At 29.9% G+C, this 18408-nt stretch overlaps 1 protein-coding gene across 2 annotated transcripts; it reads left to right on the top strand.

Moving 5' to 3' along the window:
* The first annotated feature begins 921 nt into the window (after positions 1 to 921).
* On the top strand, positions 922 to 4369 carry LOC124953247 (TBC1 domain family member 13). Of its 2 annotated transcripts, XM_047504340.1 has the most exons (12): positions 922 to 1071; positions 1161 to 1448; positions 1551 to 1624; positions 1748 to 1873; positions 1974 to 2127; positions 2191 to 2347; positions 2439 to 2441; positions 2514 to 2712; positions 2792 to 2993; positions 3225 to 3347; positions 3432 to 3489; positions 3655 to 4369. In XM_047504340.1, the coding sequence occupies exons 2-12, from the start codon at positions 1429 to 1431 to the stop codon at positions 3730 to 3732; spliced, it is 1194 nt and encodes a 397-aa protein (XP_047360296.1). In that variant the 5' UTR covers positions 922 to 1071; positions 1161 to 1428; the 3' UTR covers positions 3733 to 4369. The 2 variants fall into 2 exon arrangements, with proteins under 2 accessions (XP_047360296.1, XP_047360297.1); XM_047504341.1 differs by lacking the exon at positions 2439 to 2441 and having other exon boundaries at positions 923 to 1071.
* Positions 4370 to 18408: the final 14039 nt, after the last annotated feature.

Here is an 18408-nt window from a genome sequence, read left to right as displayed (position 1 = left end):
TTTCTTCTTTTTTTTTTTTTTACGTAAGTATAGTGAAACGTGTAATTATTATTGTGATATTTTTTAATTTTACGTACGAGTTAATATTTCTTGAAAAATTTGATTTGTATGAATTTCATTTTTGAAATTCGCGCGGAATATTCGATTAATGGCGGGCTCATTGACTAAAGAACGAATATGAAATCGTTTCAAAATTTCTTTTTTCTTATTTACATAGCGTTAGTATTTATGTAATTTTATTTATTAACAAATAATTATGATGTCATTAGTTGTTCTTCGATATAGATATAGTGAAATGTGTAATTATTATTGAATGAAACGTGTAATTGTTATCGTGATATTTATTAATTTTATGCATTCTTAAAAAATGTGATTTTGATGAATTTCATTTTTGAAATTCGCGCGGAATGTTAAGCCCAATAGCGGGCTCATTGAGTTTGAAAAAACGAATATGAAATCGTTCAAAAAAGTTTTTTTTCTATTATTAACAACATTTTACTGATTTTTGATATTATGAAATGTTCATTAAATGGTTTCAGAAATATTTATTTCTTATTTTTAGTATAATAATAAACATCAATTCAAACTTCTTGTTAAGATTTCTTTTGTTAAGAAAATTATATTATTTTTTTAAATTTGCAATGATAAATTTTATATAGCAATAAAAAATTGTTTTTCTTTAAAAAGACATAACTTTTATTAGATATATACCTTTATATCATAACAAATACCAAAATACATGTTACTATAAATATTGTTATTACAAAAATAATTTGTAATATCAAAAGAAATAAGAACTATATATGTTTTAATATAAATAAATATTCATTAATTTTATTCAATAAATTTCTTCAATAAACAACATCTGCATTTCCTAAAGAGAGAGTGAGAGAGGAAGAGGGAGAGAAAGAGAGAAAGAGAGAGGAAGAGAGAAAAAGAGAGAGAGAGAGAGAGAGAGGTTATGTTATTACATATGTATATCTAATTTTTTCTAATATAATTATTCATACATCAACCAAATCACATATATACAAATAGAATGTATTTGCAACAAGTGATACATATGCAAATGTAAATACAATAAATTCGATTTGAATTGTATGTTAAGATGGCAAGTTATATATCGTTGTCTTTGTTTAACTCATGTCTTTATCCATAAGGTAAGAAGAAGACACTAAATCGAGTTTAAACATATGTATTCTGAATTCGATAATACGTCGAAGGACTATGGAAGATAAAGAAGCTCGTTTAATCCGGTGTAAAACAATAACAGTTAAGTACGTGGTTGTCATTAATTCGGTGATTTGTTAGCAATAATGCGAAAAAAACTATCACAATACGCCCACACGACTGTTAAGTGCCGATAACACGTTTACGATAGATCTTCATATTAAAACCGCATGTACAAAACTAGTACACGTTTACAATATGAGTATTCTTCGAAAGAAGTAAGTTATTTTTTTATTGTATACAAATTTTTATGTTATATGTATATTATTTTTGAAGATTTTTGATCGTACTAATGTATACTGATAATTTTCATATTTTAGGTTAAACGACTTTGATGATGTTCTCATTGCCGATGAGATTGATTTAATAAGTTTACGTCGAATATGTTTTCATGGTTTGTTATATCTTTATAACATACTTCTGAAATTATCTTATACATTATCTTATTATTTTACTTTTGTTCGTGTTTTCCTGTTTTTTGTCTTTGTCAATTTAAATATTATTTGTTTATTTGTAGGAATACCGGATGAAGGTGGTTTGAGACCATTATGTTGGAAACTTCTGTTGAATTATTTACCTCCAAACAGAGTTAGTTGGTCTGAAACACTAACGCGCAAGAGGGAACTTTACAAAACATTTATTGGTAATAATTTGTAATAATAATATTGGTAATAAATAATATAATTTAAAATAATAATGTTAAAGTGTGAAGACGGAGCTTTTACATAGGATATTATTTACAGAGGATCTTATTGTAACTCCGGGGGAGACTAATGTGGATGGGGAAAGAGTGGATGTAACATTACACGATCATCCTTTAAATTTGAATCCAGATAGCAAGTGGCAAACATATTTTAAAGATAATGAAGTTTTGTTGCAAATAGATAAAGACGTTAGGTGAGTTATTTAATTAGAATATTCTTTTTTATATTTATGCATTTAATATATATTTATTTACAGGAGATTATGTCCAGATATATCGTTCTTCCAGCAAGGTACCGATTATCCTTGTCAAGAAATAGTCAATGATAGTGGACAAAAACGTTTACATCACAGAGTACAGCATACAGTTCTCAGAAGTGCCAATGTAGAGAGAAAAGGACTTGGAGTGACTAAGGTATGTATAAAACAATTATAATATTCTCCTATTATGTAATGATGTTTGAAAATTAATAATTGTTATATATATGTGCTACTTTGGAAAGCAGCAGGTATCGTATAAATAATCCCTTATACGTTATTTTATAAATTATACAATGTATCACATGTAATCTTATTTTTAGATAGCAGTATCCGTTAGGAAAGCTGCAGAAGACTATGCACCATTAGCCGAAGGTGGAGAGGCTCATTGGGAAGTCTTAGAGAGAATATTGTTCCTATATGCAAAATTGAATCCTGGGCAAGGGTACGTACAGGGTATGAACGAAATCGTTGGTCCTATTTATCATACATTCGCTTGTGATCCAGATCAGAAATGGCGAGGTAATTTTTCAATACATAGATTAATTTTATTAAATTACTTTAATATTATATTTATTATCCTATATATTTTATTTTACAGAACATGCTGAGGCTGATACTTTTTTTTGCTTCACTAATTTGATGGGAGAGATACGTGACTTTTTCATTAAATCTTTAGATGAAGCAGAATTTGGTATAAATTCGATGATGAGTAAATTGACTTTGCAAGTTAAGGCCAATGATCCTGAGATTTGGATACGACTGCATCAACAAGAGTTATGTCCCCAGTATTACAGCTTTAGGTATTTTGTTTTATAAATAAAATGATTATTTTGAGTATTGTTACATTTTAATAATGATAACTATTGTTGGTTACATAGTTCTCTGTTTTACTAATATTTTGTGTCGGTATTTTATCGAGATTTTTGTTGGATATCTTATCGATACTTTTTTAAATATATTTATCAATTTGTCGATAATTTATCGACACTTTCGTCAATGCTTTATCGTAAACTTATCTTTTTTTTTTTTAGATGGCTTACTCTTCTTCTTTCGCAAGAATTTCCATTACCCGATGTCATGAGAATTTGGGATTCCCTTTTTGCCGATGAAAGTAGATTCAGTTTTTTGATACATATATGTTGTGCAATGATTCTGTAAGTATACAAAAATTATTAAAATTCTTATCGTACAAATATTTATGAGTATATTTTTCTTATTTATGAAATTACATGTTACAGATTATTGCGGGACCAACTTTTAGCTGGTGATTTTGCAACGAATGTTAAGCTCTTGCAAGTAAGATGTAGTATTTAATAGAATAATAATAATAATAGAAAGAAAATAAAAAATATACATTTTCATATAATAAAAATTGTTGACGATAGTATAAAATTTAAGGGAAAAAAAAAAAAAAAAAAAAAAAAAAAACATGATTTAACTCTTTATTGTTCGATTTTTTAGAATTTTCCATCGATGGACATTCAAATTGTGCTTTCCAAAGCAGCTTCATTGGCTGGGAAGACATTAAATTCTCCATAACAAATTATCATCTTAATACTCTCGTGAATACGTGATTAGTTTCAGGTAAAACAACGAGACGTTTTTTCTATCAAATTGTTTCTTCCTATCCAAAATATTCTTGTTAATTATATTGTTATATGCCGACTATGTATATATACATATACACACATATACATACACATATTCAGTAATACGAAAATTATGATCGTTTGAAAAAATTAAATCGAAGGACTCCTTGAACGAGATATATAATATACATATATACAATTTATATATGTATATAACATGAATCATTTTATTCGATTGGAAAGATGATTATAAAAAGTCAGATATTTACGTTTAGGGCATTTTGCGATTAATCGCGACGTCTCTGTCCATGGAAATCATCTAATAATGAAATAAGAATAGTGATACGGCAAGAAATGTTGTTTTATAATAATCTGAAAACGAACGTTATACTGACACGTTATCAATGGTCTAATCTTGTATACATTTTTCTATAACGATTAGACTACAGTAGGAGATATTGCCATGTGCGCGTGCAATAAGTACGTAATGCGTTTCATCGGAATATTATATTTTGTACGTCTTATTTTTCTAATGATCTGTGGTCATTCGTCCTACGTTTATAAAATAAACAATGTTATATTTGCATTATCGCGTTATATTTTTTTTAGTTCCCATTAAGTCACCTTTGGAAATTCATGTCCAATGAGCTGCTGCTGATTTAACTTAGCATTTATAAAAATGTAAAAATTTGACTTCATTATCTTATTTTCTTTTTACGTTTCTTTTTTTTTTTACATTTATATAGATAACGATTCAAATATTTTCTAAATATAATTTTTAACTCTAGGTCATATTTTTATTAATTACTCAATTGAACACTATTTCTACTTTCATAATCACTGGCATCATATTAAATTCGATCGACTTTCATAATATCTAACTGTCCATCATTTTGAGAATTTAATCAACTTTCATAATCATTAGCACAGTCGACAAATTTCGAAGAAAATACTTTCTGAAAGGAATACGTTGAGTCGCATTCCAAAAATAAAGGGAAAAAAAGAAAAAAAAAAGCAAAAAGAAAAAGAAAAAAATTTAGTCCAAGTTAATAACATTGAAGTGCGTCATCGAGGTATGTATGGTCTGCTGTACGTATATCTATTGTTGCTCGTACGTAGAGAACAAAATACGTGTCTCGCATCAGTCGCAATGGCCGTTGACAGGAGTATAGGTCGATCGTTATTGGATTAATAAACTCTCCCGGTAGAATTCGCGAGTGGAATAAATCGCAAATCCAGGATTTCATTTCGTTTTCGTCTCATCTCGCGGAATACGGTGACGAGCGTAACCACACTGTCGTTGAATACAAATCAGCATACCTATCACTCATCGTTCTCTCACGTACGTATTTACAAGCTTAACAACACTCCGACGAATACAAAATTCGTTACTATTCATTCACAAAAAGTATCCGAAATGATGGCGATGAATTTGATAAAATGGCGGAGAAAAATTTTGTCAAAAATGTGGATGAGAAATTTTTATTAATAGTTGTATCAATGATGTTAAAAATATTGATAAGCGGGTGATTGGAGGACAAAGGGATAGGGAGGGGACAGAAGTAGAAAGATATTAAGGAACTGTGTATTCAAGTTGTACGTTAGTTATCTCTTTTTCTTTCTCTCTTTTTGTTTTTCATTTTTTATAAAAGAGAAGAAGAAAAAGTAGTGGAAAAAAAAGAAGAAAAAGTAAAAGAAGAAGAAGAAGAAGAAGAAGAAGAAGAAGAAGAAGAAGAAGATTTGCGCAAGAAGAAACATTCGCTTTCTCGCTCTTGCAATGATCGCTGATTTATGACGCATTGTGCGTTCAAAGTCCTCGATTATATATGCGAGAATTTAACCATCGGCAACAATGGCCGCCAGGCCCTGATTCCCTTTTATCGCGATGCACCCTTCGCGGTTTTAGTTGGGGCAACAATCGAGGTCTCCGTCTCTTTTCTTCTTCCCTTCCTCTCACCCCCTCCCCCAACAACAGCAGCACTAACAGTAACAGTAACAGCAGCAGCAGCAGCAGCAGCAGCAGCAATCGCTACATAGCGAACCTTCTAAAATCGCGGACAACCGTAGAGAAGAGAATTCTGGTACCTTTCGCAACCCGAAAATAGAGGCATAATAAAAAATGAAAGTGCCCTTTAAAAGTTGTTCGCAACGATTACCGGAAAAAAGTCGAGGCGCGATCGCGTGGGCGGACATTTATGGCGGTTGATTGCTTGATTTATAATCTCAGTTTGGAGCACCGGATGGCTGTTAACTTGGTCGTACCTTTGGGGTGCCGCTGGAGGGCGCGGGGATCGCGTAAATATCTGCGAATCATTTTGCGAAATTTTTTCCCCCACCTTAACCTCTCCGCCCTACCGCTTGTCTCTCTCTCTCTCTCTCTCTCTTCTCGCTCTCTCCCTCTCTCGTCCTCTTGCTCTCTTGCTCTTCTTTCCCTACCTTCATCTTGGCCAATCAAACTTTCATTAAGGATGCCGCCTGAGTTTTTCTACTCCGTCAGATGGGACAAAAACTAGACGACATTGCCTACCGTAAACACGCCTCTGTCATTAAAAAGGTTGATCCTTTTCCTGTGATACTCAACGATGTTCTTTTTCTTAATACCCCCGTAGGCTTCTGACTGTTGGCTAATCAGAGATCGAGGATTTTATGAGAGATGATGTTAGGTCGATTGTTATGGAATATTCCAAGGCGGCTACCAATATGGCTGCTTTGGTATCTTTGGAAGCCAACTCGTAAACAAAATTTGATCTTTGATGACAATAATTTTTGATTAACAACTACAAATTGTACCTATATATGCTTTTACACACAGATACTTTTACAGATAGATAACTATTTATACGATCATTCAGTTTATTCGAAATTTCACAAAATTCATGGTGAACATATATGGCTGACGTTGTATTTTAAAAATACTTTGAAAAGATTTGATTATTCGACAAAATCATTATCAGTATTAACAAGAAAATGAAAGTTTATGTAAACAACTATCGTCTTATATATTATATAATACTTGTATATTATATAATTATTTTAGTAAAGAATATAATCTAAGAAATGTCTACTAATAAAAAAAAATTTTAATTTTATCGTATATAATCTAAATGTACATATATAGATACATAATATACATACATACAATTGATCATCGTTCATAACGTATTTTCATTCTTCTCATTTTTCTATTTATCGATTCGATAAAATACGCAATGAAAGAAAGCATATCAAACAGAGAAAATACACAGAAAGATGGACGAATGTGTGTATGTGTGTCTCGAGACGTAACGAAATCCTCAGTCCCTTTGGTCTACGCCCTAAAGTTTAGCGATCTCTAATGAACTGCCGGCCCGCTCCGTTAGTTATCCTGAGTCCGTTGGCCACCGTCGATGTAGTGTATTATATAGGTGGTACGTGCGCTAGTCATGTAACAGTATACATGTAGCAGAATGAAGACCAGTTAAAGAGAGAGAGAGAGAGAGAGAGACAGAGAGTGAAAGAGACAGACAGGGGGTGCGGTGGGATAGGGAGGGCGTTGAAACACGAACCATGTACATACAACATACATCTATACATACTATACGCACATAGTAATACATAGAAATACACATACATACTCCTACTAAATACAAATAAATCCCGTTAGCCGTTTCTCGCTTTAGAGATACTGGATGGGTGGTGCAAAGCCGAATTTTCCTTGGCACCGTAGCTTCTAGCATCTGCGAGTATTTGCGCCCATTGCTAGCTTTGTAACGAGCATGTTCCTAACCTCACTTTCTTTCTATCTTTTTCTTTCTCTTTCTCTTTCTCTCTTTTTTCTCACTGTAGTCAATATGGTATTGTACAAAGGACGATACACGATCCTTGGTAAGATATTTACATTTTTACGGGATTACATCGATGCCAAAAGGGAAAGGGAAAGGACTACTGCTACTACAGCGACGATCATCCTTCTGCCGAAGGGGAGAATTAAGGTTGAACAGTTACAACTGTAATAATAGAGTACTTCGTTCAAAGAAGGGTGGGTTACGATCGACAGAACGCGCGTAACACCACCCTCGATACTTGCGTATGCGTACAGGATGAAGGGTAGGTACCATGTCTTGTTTTTTTTTCTTAATCCTTACACGAGAACTTGCTGGTAGAATGCTTAATACGAATGATTTTTTATCCGATTTTTCTACGGGGATTGTCATGTTGGTTTAATTTGTTAAAATTTTATATACATGTGGCGATATATTTTAAAATCTTTTTTCTTTTTATCTTTTCTTTTTTAATTAAACGAACGTCCTTATTATTATTATTATTACTATTATTATTATTATTAGGATTATGATTATAGACTTGTGATAGGCTTTATGATCATTTAAAAAATAGTTTTATTACAAATTACGTTATCTTTATAAGAAGTTTATATATATATATATATATATATATATATATATATATATATATATAATAAAATAATAATAATAAAATAGCTTGTTTAATTTAAATAAAAACTGTAAAACTATATAATCGATAATAAAATTTATATATAGTTTAAATTATTTAAATGCAATTCATTCGTTATATGGATAGAAAATTTTTTTTTCTTCGAATTAATCATTAATTGATTATTACATTTGTTTTTAAAGTTAAATCATTTCTCGAGAAATTTTTGTATATTTTTCTAACTCAATGATCTAATTTAAATTATCTAGAAGTAATATGAATGCCTTAGACAGACCTGATTTGTCAAATTCAAATAAATGAAAAAGTTAAAATATTGAAAAGAGATTTTATATATTTATATATATATATATGTTTGTGTACTTATATGTACATATATGTACTTATATACGTACGTATATTCGAGAGAAGATGACGTTAATAATTTCGTGTAATCGCAGTCAGAGGAGACGGACAATTAAACGTCCTTTTGTGATGCTGAGTATGAAATCGAACGACGTTACTACAACAAAGACGAGAGCTGGCATGTAAATTCATGCAAATCATCGTAAGGACAATAATTATGCCTGGAAAAATGGCGACTGGCTTGGGCTCGATCATGAATTTACTATATATACATAGATAGGTTGATGTCTTACTTGCGAAAGAGAAGAAAGGAGATAGAACTATCTATCACTAGATAAAGATAGACAGAATGAGAGAGAAAGAAAGAAAGAAAGAAAGAAAGAAAGAAAGAAAGAAAGAGAGAGAGAGAGAGAGAGAGAGAGAGAGAGAGAATAATATAGTGAAAGAATGGTTGTTGTGGCTGGGAGGTGGAGGAAGATCGTTCATCGACGTTTAAAAGAAAAGAAAAAGAAAATAATAATAATAATAATAAAAAAAGAAAAAACAGAAAGAAAGAAAATAAAATAAAAAGAAAAACCCCTCTGACTGGAGGTTAAAGATCGGGCCAATAGAAATGGCCGATGAAGATAGGAGCACCTTTTTTAAATTTCTTTTAACCGTTGTACGTGCGGCTAATTTGCGGTTGCGAGGTTGGTTTGGCAGGAAGGCAGGAAGGAAGAAACGATGGAAGCGATCGGAAACGAAGGGATCCCATGGAGATAAAGGAAGAAATAAACTCCTTTCTTTCCTCCTTGTGATTTGCATGCAATTTCGAATCGACGGCATTGCGAACAGACGATTGCTGTGTCCGCCTTTGATCTCTTTCTCTCTCTCTCTCTCTCTCTTTGTCTCTCTTTTTCTCTCTATCTTTCTCTTTCTTTCTCTTTCTTTCTTTTTTAGCCCTCTTTGTATTTACCGATCGTTTTAGACCTCGTTATTAACTCTTTTTCACAGTAAAATTCGCACATTTTTCAGTTTTTCATCAGACAAATGAAATTATAATATTTCGTAAAGATTAATTATTACATCATAATCGATTTAATCAATTAACAATAATATTACGTGCGTATTAATGTTTAAAAGGTGATCGTGAATCTTAGTCGAGAAATTATTTTTGTATCTTTTATCAAAGTTATTTGTTTGTGTCAAGTATTAATATTTTTTATGTCCGTTTATTACTTATTCGGACGGATATTTTTAAACGTTTGCTTGGTATATTATATAAATTGTCAATATTTATAACATAATATTGATACGTAATATAACGCAATTCAGTCATAAATCTTAATTATTTATACCGATCAAAATACTTATATATAGCAAACATTTATCTTATAAAATTTTTACTATTAATTAATACAAATACCGATCAAACAAATATAACTATATTTTTCTGTTCAGGCTATTTTTATTTTTTTTTTTTTTTTTAGTTTTATTAAATTTAATATTTTTATTTGAATCTAGATAAAATTTTGTAATAACAAACAATTGTATTCTATCTCCTTACAATTGGATAATAATAAAGATGTAGATTTTGTTAATATCTCTAAAAGTCATTCTATGCTTTTTTTCTTTTTTTTTCCTAACAATGAAATTGTATGTCTCACGAGTTGAGATTCTTCTTTTGGATACAATGCCTTTAAGAGCATTGTTTTTTGTCACACAGCGTGAAGAAAAAAGGGAGTATTAGATTGGTTAGGTTAGGGTAGGTAGGTAGGTAGGTAGGTACATGGAAGCATCGTAGACGATAACAGGATTAGAAATGGGGGTGGATACGGGGTAACATGGGGCCCGTGAAGCAGTCTTTATTCGAGGGTGCTGACAAGTGGACCGAATAATTATGCTGGATATATAAGAGAGAGATAGAGAGAGAGAGGAGAGACAGAGAGAGAGACAGAGAGAGAGAGAGAAAGAGAGAGAGAGAGAGACAGAGAGAGAGACAGAGAGAGAGAGAGAGAGAGACAGAGAGAGAGACAGAGAGAGAGAGAGAGAGAAAGAGAGAGAGAGGGAGACATATACGTTTACACAGGCATAGATGGACACACACACACACACACCATGAATACCAAATATCTGGTTTTAATTCTATGATTTTGAAGACTGTCAAACGTTTTTTTTGTACAAGTGTTTTAGATGAATTTTTTCAAAATCTTTTTATCGATCAAAGATACCAATAAAACGAATGAAAATTTGATTTTGAAAATTCAGTTCTACTACCTTTTTATTTAAAAATATTTAAATTAAAAATATATAAATTTATAAAAGATATATTGAAAATATATTAAATGTTTAATATATTTATTAAAAATATATAAATAAAATATATAAATTTTTAACAAAAATCAATCGTTAATTATTTGAAAGATCTATCAAAAATTTCTACTCGAAATAACTATTATTTTTAGACAGCCATTTTATATATATATATATATATATATATATATATATATATATATTTCTTTTTTCGCATATATGTTAATATATGTAATAAAAAAAAAAAAAAAGAAATAAAGAGTTACAACAACTAAGAACGAATCGATCATCTTCTTTTTTAATTTTCTAATTATTTATTCTGACTTTCATTTTCAGAAGTGACTACAATCCCGAACATTAAAATCTATCATCGAAAAGCGATCTATATAATTTATTTTCCAAAACTGCAATTTCTAATATTTCTCATAAATAAAACAAAAAAAAAACGCGAATAGTTCGATGGTCCGATTGATTGTAACTACAATTTCAATGATAATTACAATGATGCAGACCAATCAGAATGTAGGACACGATATGATTATCGAATATAACATGATTAATGTGTCAATAAAAGGTATTGCCGCAAAATCGATATTCCTTATAATACTAGCCATAATTACGGATACACCCTCGTTATCACAATAATAGAAGATTATAGATGTTTCATAGAAAAGCTTCGAGGAAAATAGACCGCCCCTTTTTGAAACTCGACCATATGGTCTCGTTCGAACGATGTAACCTGTCCACAAAAAATTTTTCATCTCCCTCTTACTTCTATATATTTCTCCCTCACTTCCCGAAATAGAAGAAAGTATATCGATGGCCTTTTGAACGCATTCTAACGCGATTCGTAAGTTCACCACATCAAATGAAAATTATTATCATTTGAAATATCAATGTGGGCCGAATCTATCCCCACGCCACCCGCCCTTGCCTCCTCCTGTTCTGCCTTGCCCCGTCGAATTGACCAATTGTACGGTGTTCTCAGCGAGGGTGCATATTTAGTCGGAATGTTGTATGTATATACGTAGGATATGTATATGTACGCGTGTGTGTATGTGTGTGTACCGATTAAATATGTTCACACATGTATATGTATTTACACCTACGCTTGACCGATTATCTTTGAACATATGTATGTATATATGCAAGTAGATATACATACATTGATCGTATTCGAAAAGAAATTCTTAGGGCAGTGGCTCTCAACGTTTTTAAAATTATAGTAGAATAATGAATATAAAAATAGTATTGCAGTATTGAAGGTAGATGTATTTTAAAATGATTCTTAAATTAATTATGATTAGTTTATGGTTAATAATTAAAAGAATACAAGTAAATATTTTTTACGTTCATACGTACTTTTGTACGTTCATAAGTAAAAATTGTAAACAATATGTTTTAGGGCCTATATGGTTGTTGTAATAATATGAAAATCCTTCGTTTATCTTATTCTAGTTATTAATCTCAAAATACAAATATTCAGATTATTCATACCTTTTTGCATTTAGTTTTGTGACTTAGACGACACAAATTTATGAAGAAAATATGAATTACAAATACAATAGAGCTTCTAATATACGCTTATCGCGTCAGTGTGTAAACTTGCGTAGATTATACACCTCTTACGCGCAACCAAATCGGGTTAGTGAATTAGCATATTAGTATTAGTAGAAAGAAAATACATTTTTCGGATTCTCATATTTATATCCTTTTTATGATACTGATATGAATCTCGTAGCGGCAGCGCAATTACGACTTTGATTGATGATAAATATAATAATTAAATGATATAAATGTAATAAATGTAATAAATGTAATAAATAATAAAAAATAATAATTAATATAATTGATACATATAATAATTAATATATACAATTATGACAAAAAAAAGAATAAGATTTTGTCAATTATTTTGTCGAAAATGATAATTAGTAAATATTTATTGCATATATATATATATATATATATATATATTGTATTATTTTAATAAAAATCAAAATATATGAGTTGATAGAACTCTTAGCATTTTTTTTACATGTTTTCTTTGATAAGACTGTTACTACTATTACTATTATTACTATTACTATTACTATTACTAGTATTACTACTATTACTATTATTACTATTACTATTACTATTACTATTACTACTATTATTACTATTATTACTATTACTATTACTATTACTATTATTACTACTACTATTACGACTACTACTATTAATATTAATAATAAAAACAAACTTAAATATGATGTACACTAAGTATATTTTACAATATTACGAAAAGTTTCCAATATACTGTCATAGTATTTTGCCCATGTGTTATTATATTTGTCAATCATAGCATATTTATTAAAATACATATTTCTTTTAATTGCAAATGTCTGCTTACTGTAAATATCATTCCGAATACCATATAGATCTGTACGTTCGAATTTTTTTGAGATGTCTCATTAGTTTCAATTTTTCTAATCGAACCACGTATTTTACCATTCTATAATGCTGATTTTTTTTTATAATATTAACAGAATTGTCGCGAAATTCTGAAATTGGATATATATTCGAGATCGTTTAAAAAAAAAGGACATGCACCACTATAGAAAGAGCGCCGTTCTTAAAATAATTATTCGTCTCCTCGACAAATTAAATAAATTTTCATTCATATTTATATATGTTATATGTTCCATATGCTGAGAAAGATGAAGAGGAATTATAAATATTTTCATTTACCTATACAAATTTCGTAAATAGATATCGTGCACTCACACGAAACATTTCCTTTTTATTAAATATTATTAGATCCTTCCTTTTTTCTCCTTCTCCAATAATTCTTCAGATTCGATGTATTGTCTTACATTTTCTTAGTTCGTGTCATTTTTCTTTTTGCTGATGATACTTTCTTTTAAAATCAAACGAACTTGCAATGCGTGAGATGATTTATGCTACGAGTTAAAATTTTACGAATTTTCAAAGAAAATCTTTCTTTTTATGCACAAACTATTCCTGAACAAAAAAAAAATAACATTCTTTTCTCACGATCGTTTTCAAAGAAAATGAAGCTTTTTCAAAAATTCGAATTAATTAGTGATTTAAATTTTTATCTTGAATAGTTAGAGATGTTATTTATCAACATTGGTCAAGTATTACGTCTAAATTATTTTTTTGTTATTTCTTTTTGGTAGAAACTATTACAAAATGAAGGATCGTAAGTCTTTCTTAAAAAGTCTTTCAGTAAAATTTTTGATAATGTATATATATATATATACATACTGTATATACACATACTATATATATATATATATATACATATATATATATACACATATATATATATATATATATATATATATATATATATATATATATTTTCTCTGTCGACAAAGAATTCTCAGATAAAAATATTCAGAGCACGTTAAGAGTGAGCCTGTTGGAATCGTTGTGGAGAAACAGTTCAGGGATTTGAAATTCGCGATTTCTCTTAGTCGTGAGAAAGAAAGGAGAGAGAGAGAGAAAGAGAGAGAGTGAGAGAGAGAGAGAGAGAGAGAGAGAGGGGATAAGAAAAGGGAGAAAATGTTGTAGGTACGTGTCTGTATTCCGTGTAAGTATCGCGATGGGAGAGGACGAAGGGCAGGCAAGCAGGAGAAGGGGCATCACGGGAGGGTGGATCACAGAGGTAGAAGAATGAAATGATCGAGTTATGCCTGATTGCCGCTTGTTGTTCCAGCTCGATAAACCGGATCTGAACGGACCAAATTCATCCTGTTCTCCCCAATTTTACGATTCTCTACTGTCTCCACCATCTTCTATACTGTTCTAACATAAGTACAATCACCTTGTATCTCTTTTTTATTTTATAAAGATAATTGAGCGATTCGTTGCTTATTTTCCTTTTTTTCGTTTTGCTTTTCTTTTCTTTTCTTTTTTTGTTTTTGTTAAATAATTAAACGATCTTATTAGTTAGTCGCATGCCATATTGATTAAATGAATTTGTTAAGGAAAAAAGTTCAGTAAAAAGTTATCATCAATACTGATTTAATAAGTACAATTCTCTATTTTCTATATTCTTTTTCTATATTCTATATTCTTTTTATTTTTAGTTTTTTCCTAAAGATTAAACCTAAGACCGTTAGATTTTTTTTCTAAATTATTGAGTAGTTTTACAATTGCGTTTCATGTTGATTAAATAAATTTGTTAAGGAAAAAAAAAATAATGATAAAAAGTTTTCAGACCGTCACAACTGTAATCATCTATTTTATCTTCACTTTTTTTTTTCTTTTCTAAAGATTGCTAACTATTAAATTGTTTTTCTTTCTAAATCATGAAGTAGTCTTACACTTACGTTTCAGCTTGATTAAATAATATTTATAAGAAAAGTTCAAAAATTCATAAAAATTTCTTCCTTTGCAGTTTCCTGGTATGTTAATATCGATTTTCTACGAAAACTGCTGAGCAATCTCATAAATTCGATTTTGCAAAATTCCGTTCAATATGAAAGAATTCAGCGTTGCAAGTGATTTCGCAACGTCAGCCAGATCTGCGTCTCCTCTGCGCGTTTAATAGGATTCGTCGCGATTACTCTCCTTCCTTTGTGTCTTTACATATATATATATACATACACACGTACATACCTATATGTATACTCGTACATTCTGTTAAGCACTCTCGTCTTTGACCATAAACCAGTTTACCATTTTATCGGCTTATCGTTATCGTTAAATATTCTCGATGACAATTTCCTAGCATTTGTTTCTTAAAAAAAAATGACTCCTTTACCTTTTTCTCACTCTTATCCAAAAAAAAAAAAAAAAAAAAAAAAAATTAAAAAAAAAGAAAAACAATATTCAAAGAGACAAATAAAATTTATTTATTAAATTCTATCCACGATTACAAATTCATGTCTTCGTTCATAATTGAAAGATGAATAAAATTAGTAAAATTTTAACTTAAATCAAAACAATTAAATCGTTCATTTAAATGAATGTTCAAAATCCTAGAAGTGTATGTTAATAATAAAGTATTATTTTATTATCTTTTTTCTTTGTTTTTCTTTTCTTTTTTATTTATTTTTTTTTCGATCGACCATATTTCACATCTAATGAATATCGATACGTATGCATGCTACTTGTTGGTTTATCGTACTCTGAGGAAACTTGAGGTGGGGTGGAGGTTGGGGTGGCGGCTAGAGAGGAAGATGAATAGGTAGGGATATTTTTGTTGAACCCTCGGCTAGCTCGCCGTTGTCAACGACGGTTAATTCAGCGTGTAACCGTACGCGGGATCGAGTTAACGTTAAGATCAAATTGAATTTGGCGCCGGCGCTGGCCTGGCTAAAACTTAGTCATCCGGCAGGACCCTCCTAATCCGTTTAAGTTCTTCATCCTGGATCCTGTCGTCTCGACGTCTATATCGTTGAGAGAAATAAAGAAGACTGTGTTCGTTCAAAGAGAAAAAAGAAAGAAAGAAAAAAAGAAAAGAAAAGAAAAGAAAGGAAAAGAAATGAAAAGAAATGAAAAGAAAAGAAAAAATTAATTGATTATTATCGGCGGTTCAATTCGGGTTGTACGGATTAATAAGAGTGGATATGTTTCTATTAATTGGAAACCTGGATCAAATAATTTCTTATCAATTTGATATATTTTAGGATTTTCATGGGGATCTTCTTTTCTTGTTCTTTTTTTTAATCACTGAAAATAAAGATGCGTTTATATCATATTTGTTAAGGTATTATTTGGTATATGATATATTCAGATTTGTTATAATAAATAAGAAAGAAGTTTTGGTGAAGTATAAAATATTTTTAGTTTTCTTTTTTGTTATTTTTTATTTCTTTTTATTTTATTATATTTTACGGTTATCATATAAAGTAGTATAGTTTTTAGGTAAAACCTAAAATCTGAAGATTGCCATTACGATGGATTTGATAATTCTGTTATGATATGGTCTTCGTTTGAATAATTGTGTACGTTCAAATTCAAGGATTATGTAAAGATTTAAATATATTGTTCTTTTTTGGTAATTATCATCATTAATAATTGGAATAGAAAAATCTTATGGAAGTTTTTTGAGTTTTATTTGTTTTTGTAGCGTTACTGATAAATTTTTCTTTGACGAAAAATTAAAGAAATTTAAGTATACCGAATATGTTTGTTATTTTATTAATCATCAAGTCGAATTATTCGATTAAAAAAATTGTATTGAAATATTTTGATATTTTCGTTTTGTTTTATTATCTTATGAAAGAGAAATCAATAATATTATCAGTTTTATTAATTTAATCTATAAATATACGTATCTATATAGTACAGTAAAAGCATACAATAAATATAATTTAAAAAATTTATAGTAGCTAATAAGTATAACTTAAAAAATATATCTATTATATACCAATATAGTAATAATAGTAGATATACCTTAGGATATTATTTTTTATTATTTTATAAAACAAAAAGGTCTTTTATTATTTTATAAAACAAAAAAATCTTACCAACTTAACATATAAATATTTATTACATATTTTTTTAACATTTTTATTATTAGAAGATCATGTCGTTTCGTTAATTTAAAAAAATTTCTATTCACTTACGATTTAGACAATAATAAACAATCGAGTATCTGGAATATAAAAAAATTTTCTCTATTTTTTATCATTGTTTTTGCAGATTTGATTGATATAATAAATATATAGTTCTTCAAAAAAAAAAAAAGAAAAAAAAAAAAAAAGAAAATAAATAAATTAAAATGAAAAATAATAATAAGTTTGTTAGCTTGTCAATTTTTCTTTTTCTTTTCTCTCTTGTTTTTATCTTCTTTTTTATTTCTTTGCTTTGCCTTGCTTCGCTTTCTTTCTTTCTTTCTTTCCTTCTTTCCCTTTTTCCTTTTTTTCTTCTTTTTTCTATTTCTTTTTTTTCTCTCTCGTTCTTCTTTTCGTTATCTCCATCTCTGATAAAGTTTATTTCTTGGTTTTCTTTTTGTCTTTTTTTCTTTTCTTTTTTTCTTTTTTTTTTTCTTCGCGAAAAGAGGAGAGTTCGCGTGGTGATTCGCAGGGCGTTGCGGAGTTGGTTCGAAACGGACACGCCCAGCGTCGCGACGCTTTTATCGATCAACAGGAACACCAGCGGCGTGTCGACGTTCTAGTCGACATACGCGCTACATGTGCTACACAACGGCCATTTTAACTTTCCACGAGTGGAACTGGAGTAGAAATGGAAGTGGAAGTGGAAGTGGAAGTGGAAGTAGAAGTGGTAGTGGTAGTTGGTGGTGGTATTGGAGTAGAGTGGAGTAGAGTGGAGTGGAGTGGAGTGAAGTAGAGCATAGTAGAGTGGTGGATACGTGCAAAACGAATCCGAAATGTCGATGCGTTTATCCTTACTCGACATTTTTCTATTATTTAGATATGTTCAAAATGATTCGGAAGATATCACTCGAGAACCATGCCAAATATTAATGAAGGATATTCTTATATTGAAGATTCCTTATAAGAAAAGACAATATACTTTCGTTGGGAAATAAGAAAGAAGAATCGAGTAATGCGTGGAT

This window comes from Vespa velutina, chromosome 12 (assembly GCF_912470025.1).
Source record: "Vespa velutina chromosome 12, iVesVel2.1, whole genome shotgun sequence".
Classification (NCBI taxonomy): Eukaryota; Metazoa; Arthropoda; class Insecta; order Hymenoptera; family Vespidae; genus Vespa; species Vespa velutina.
Note: the sequence above shows the minus strand (reverse complement) of the source record. Positions and strands in the feature narration are given on the sequence as shown.

Bases quoted from the DNA above. Each gene is read 5' to 3' on its own strand.
- LOC124953247 (XM_047504340.1), top strand. From the start codon at position 1,429: ATGAGTATTCTTCGAAAGAA. The intron at 1,449-1,550 runs GTAAGTTATTTT...TTCATATTTTAG, and splicing joins ATGAGTATTCTTCGAAAGAA to GTTAAACGACTTTGATGATG. The intron at 2,128-2,190 runs GTGAGTTATTTA...ATTTATTTACAG, and splicing joins CAAATAGATAAAGACGTTAG to GAGATTATGTCCAGATATAT.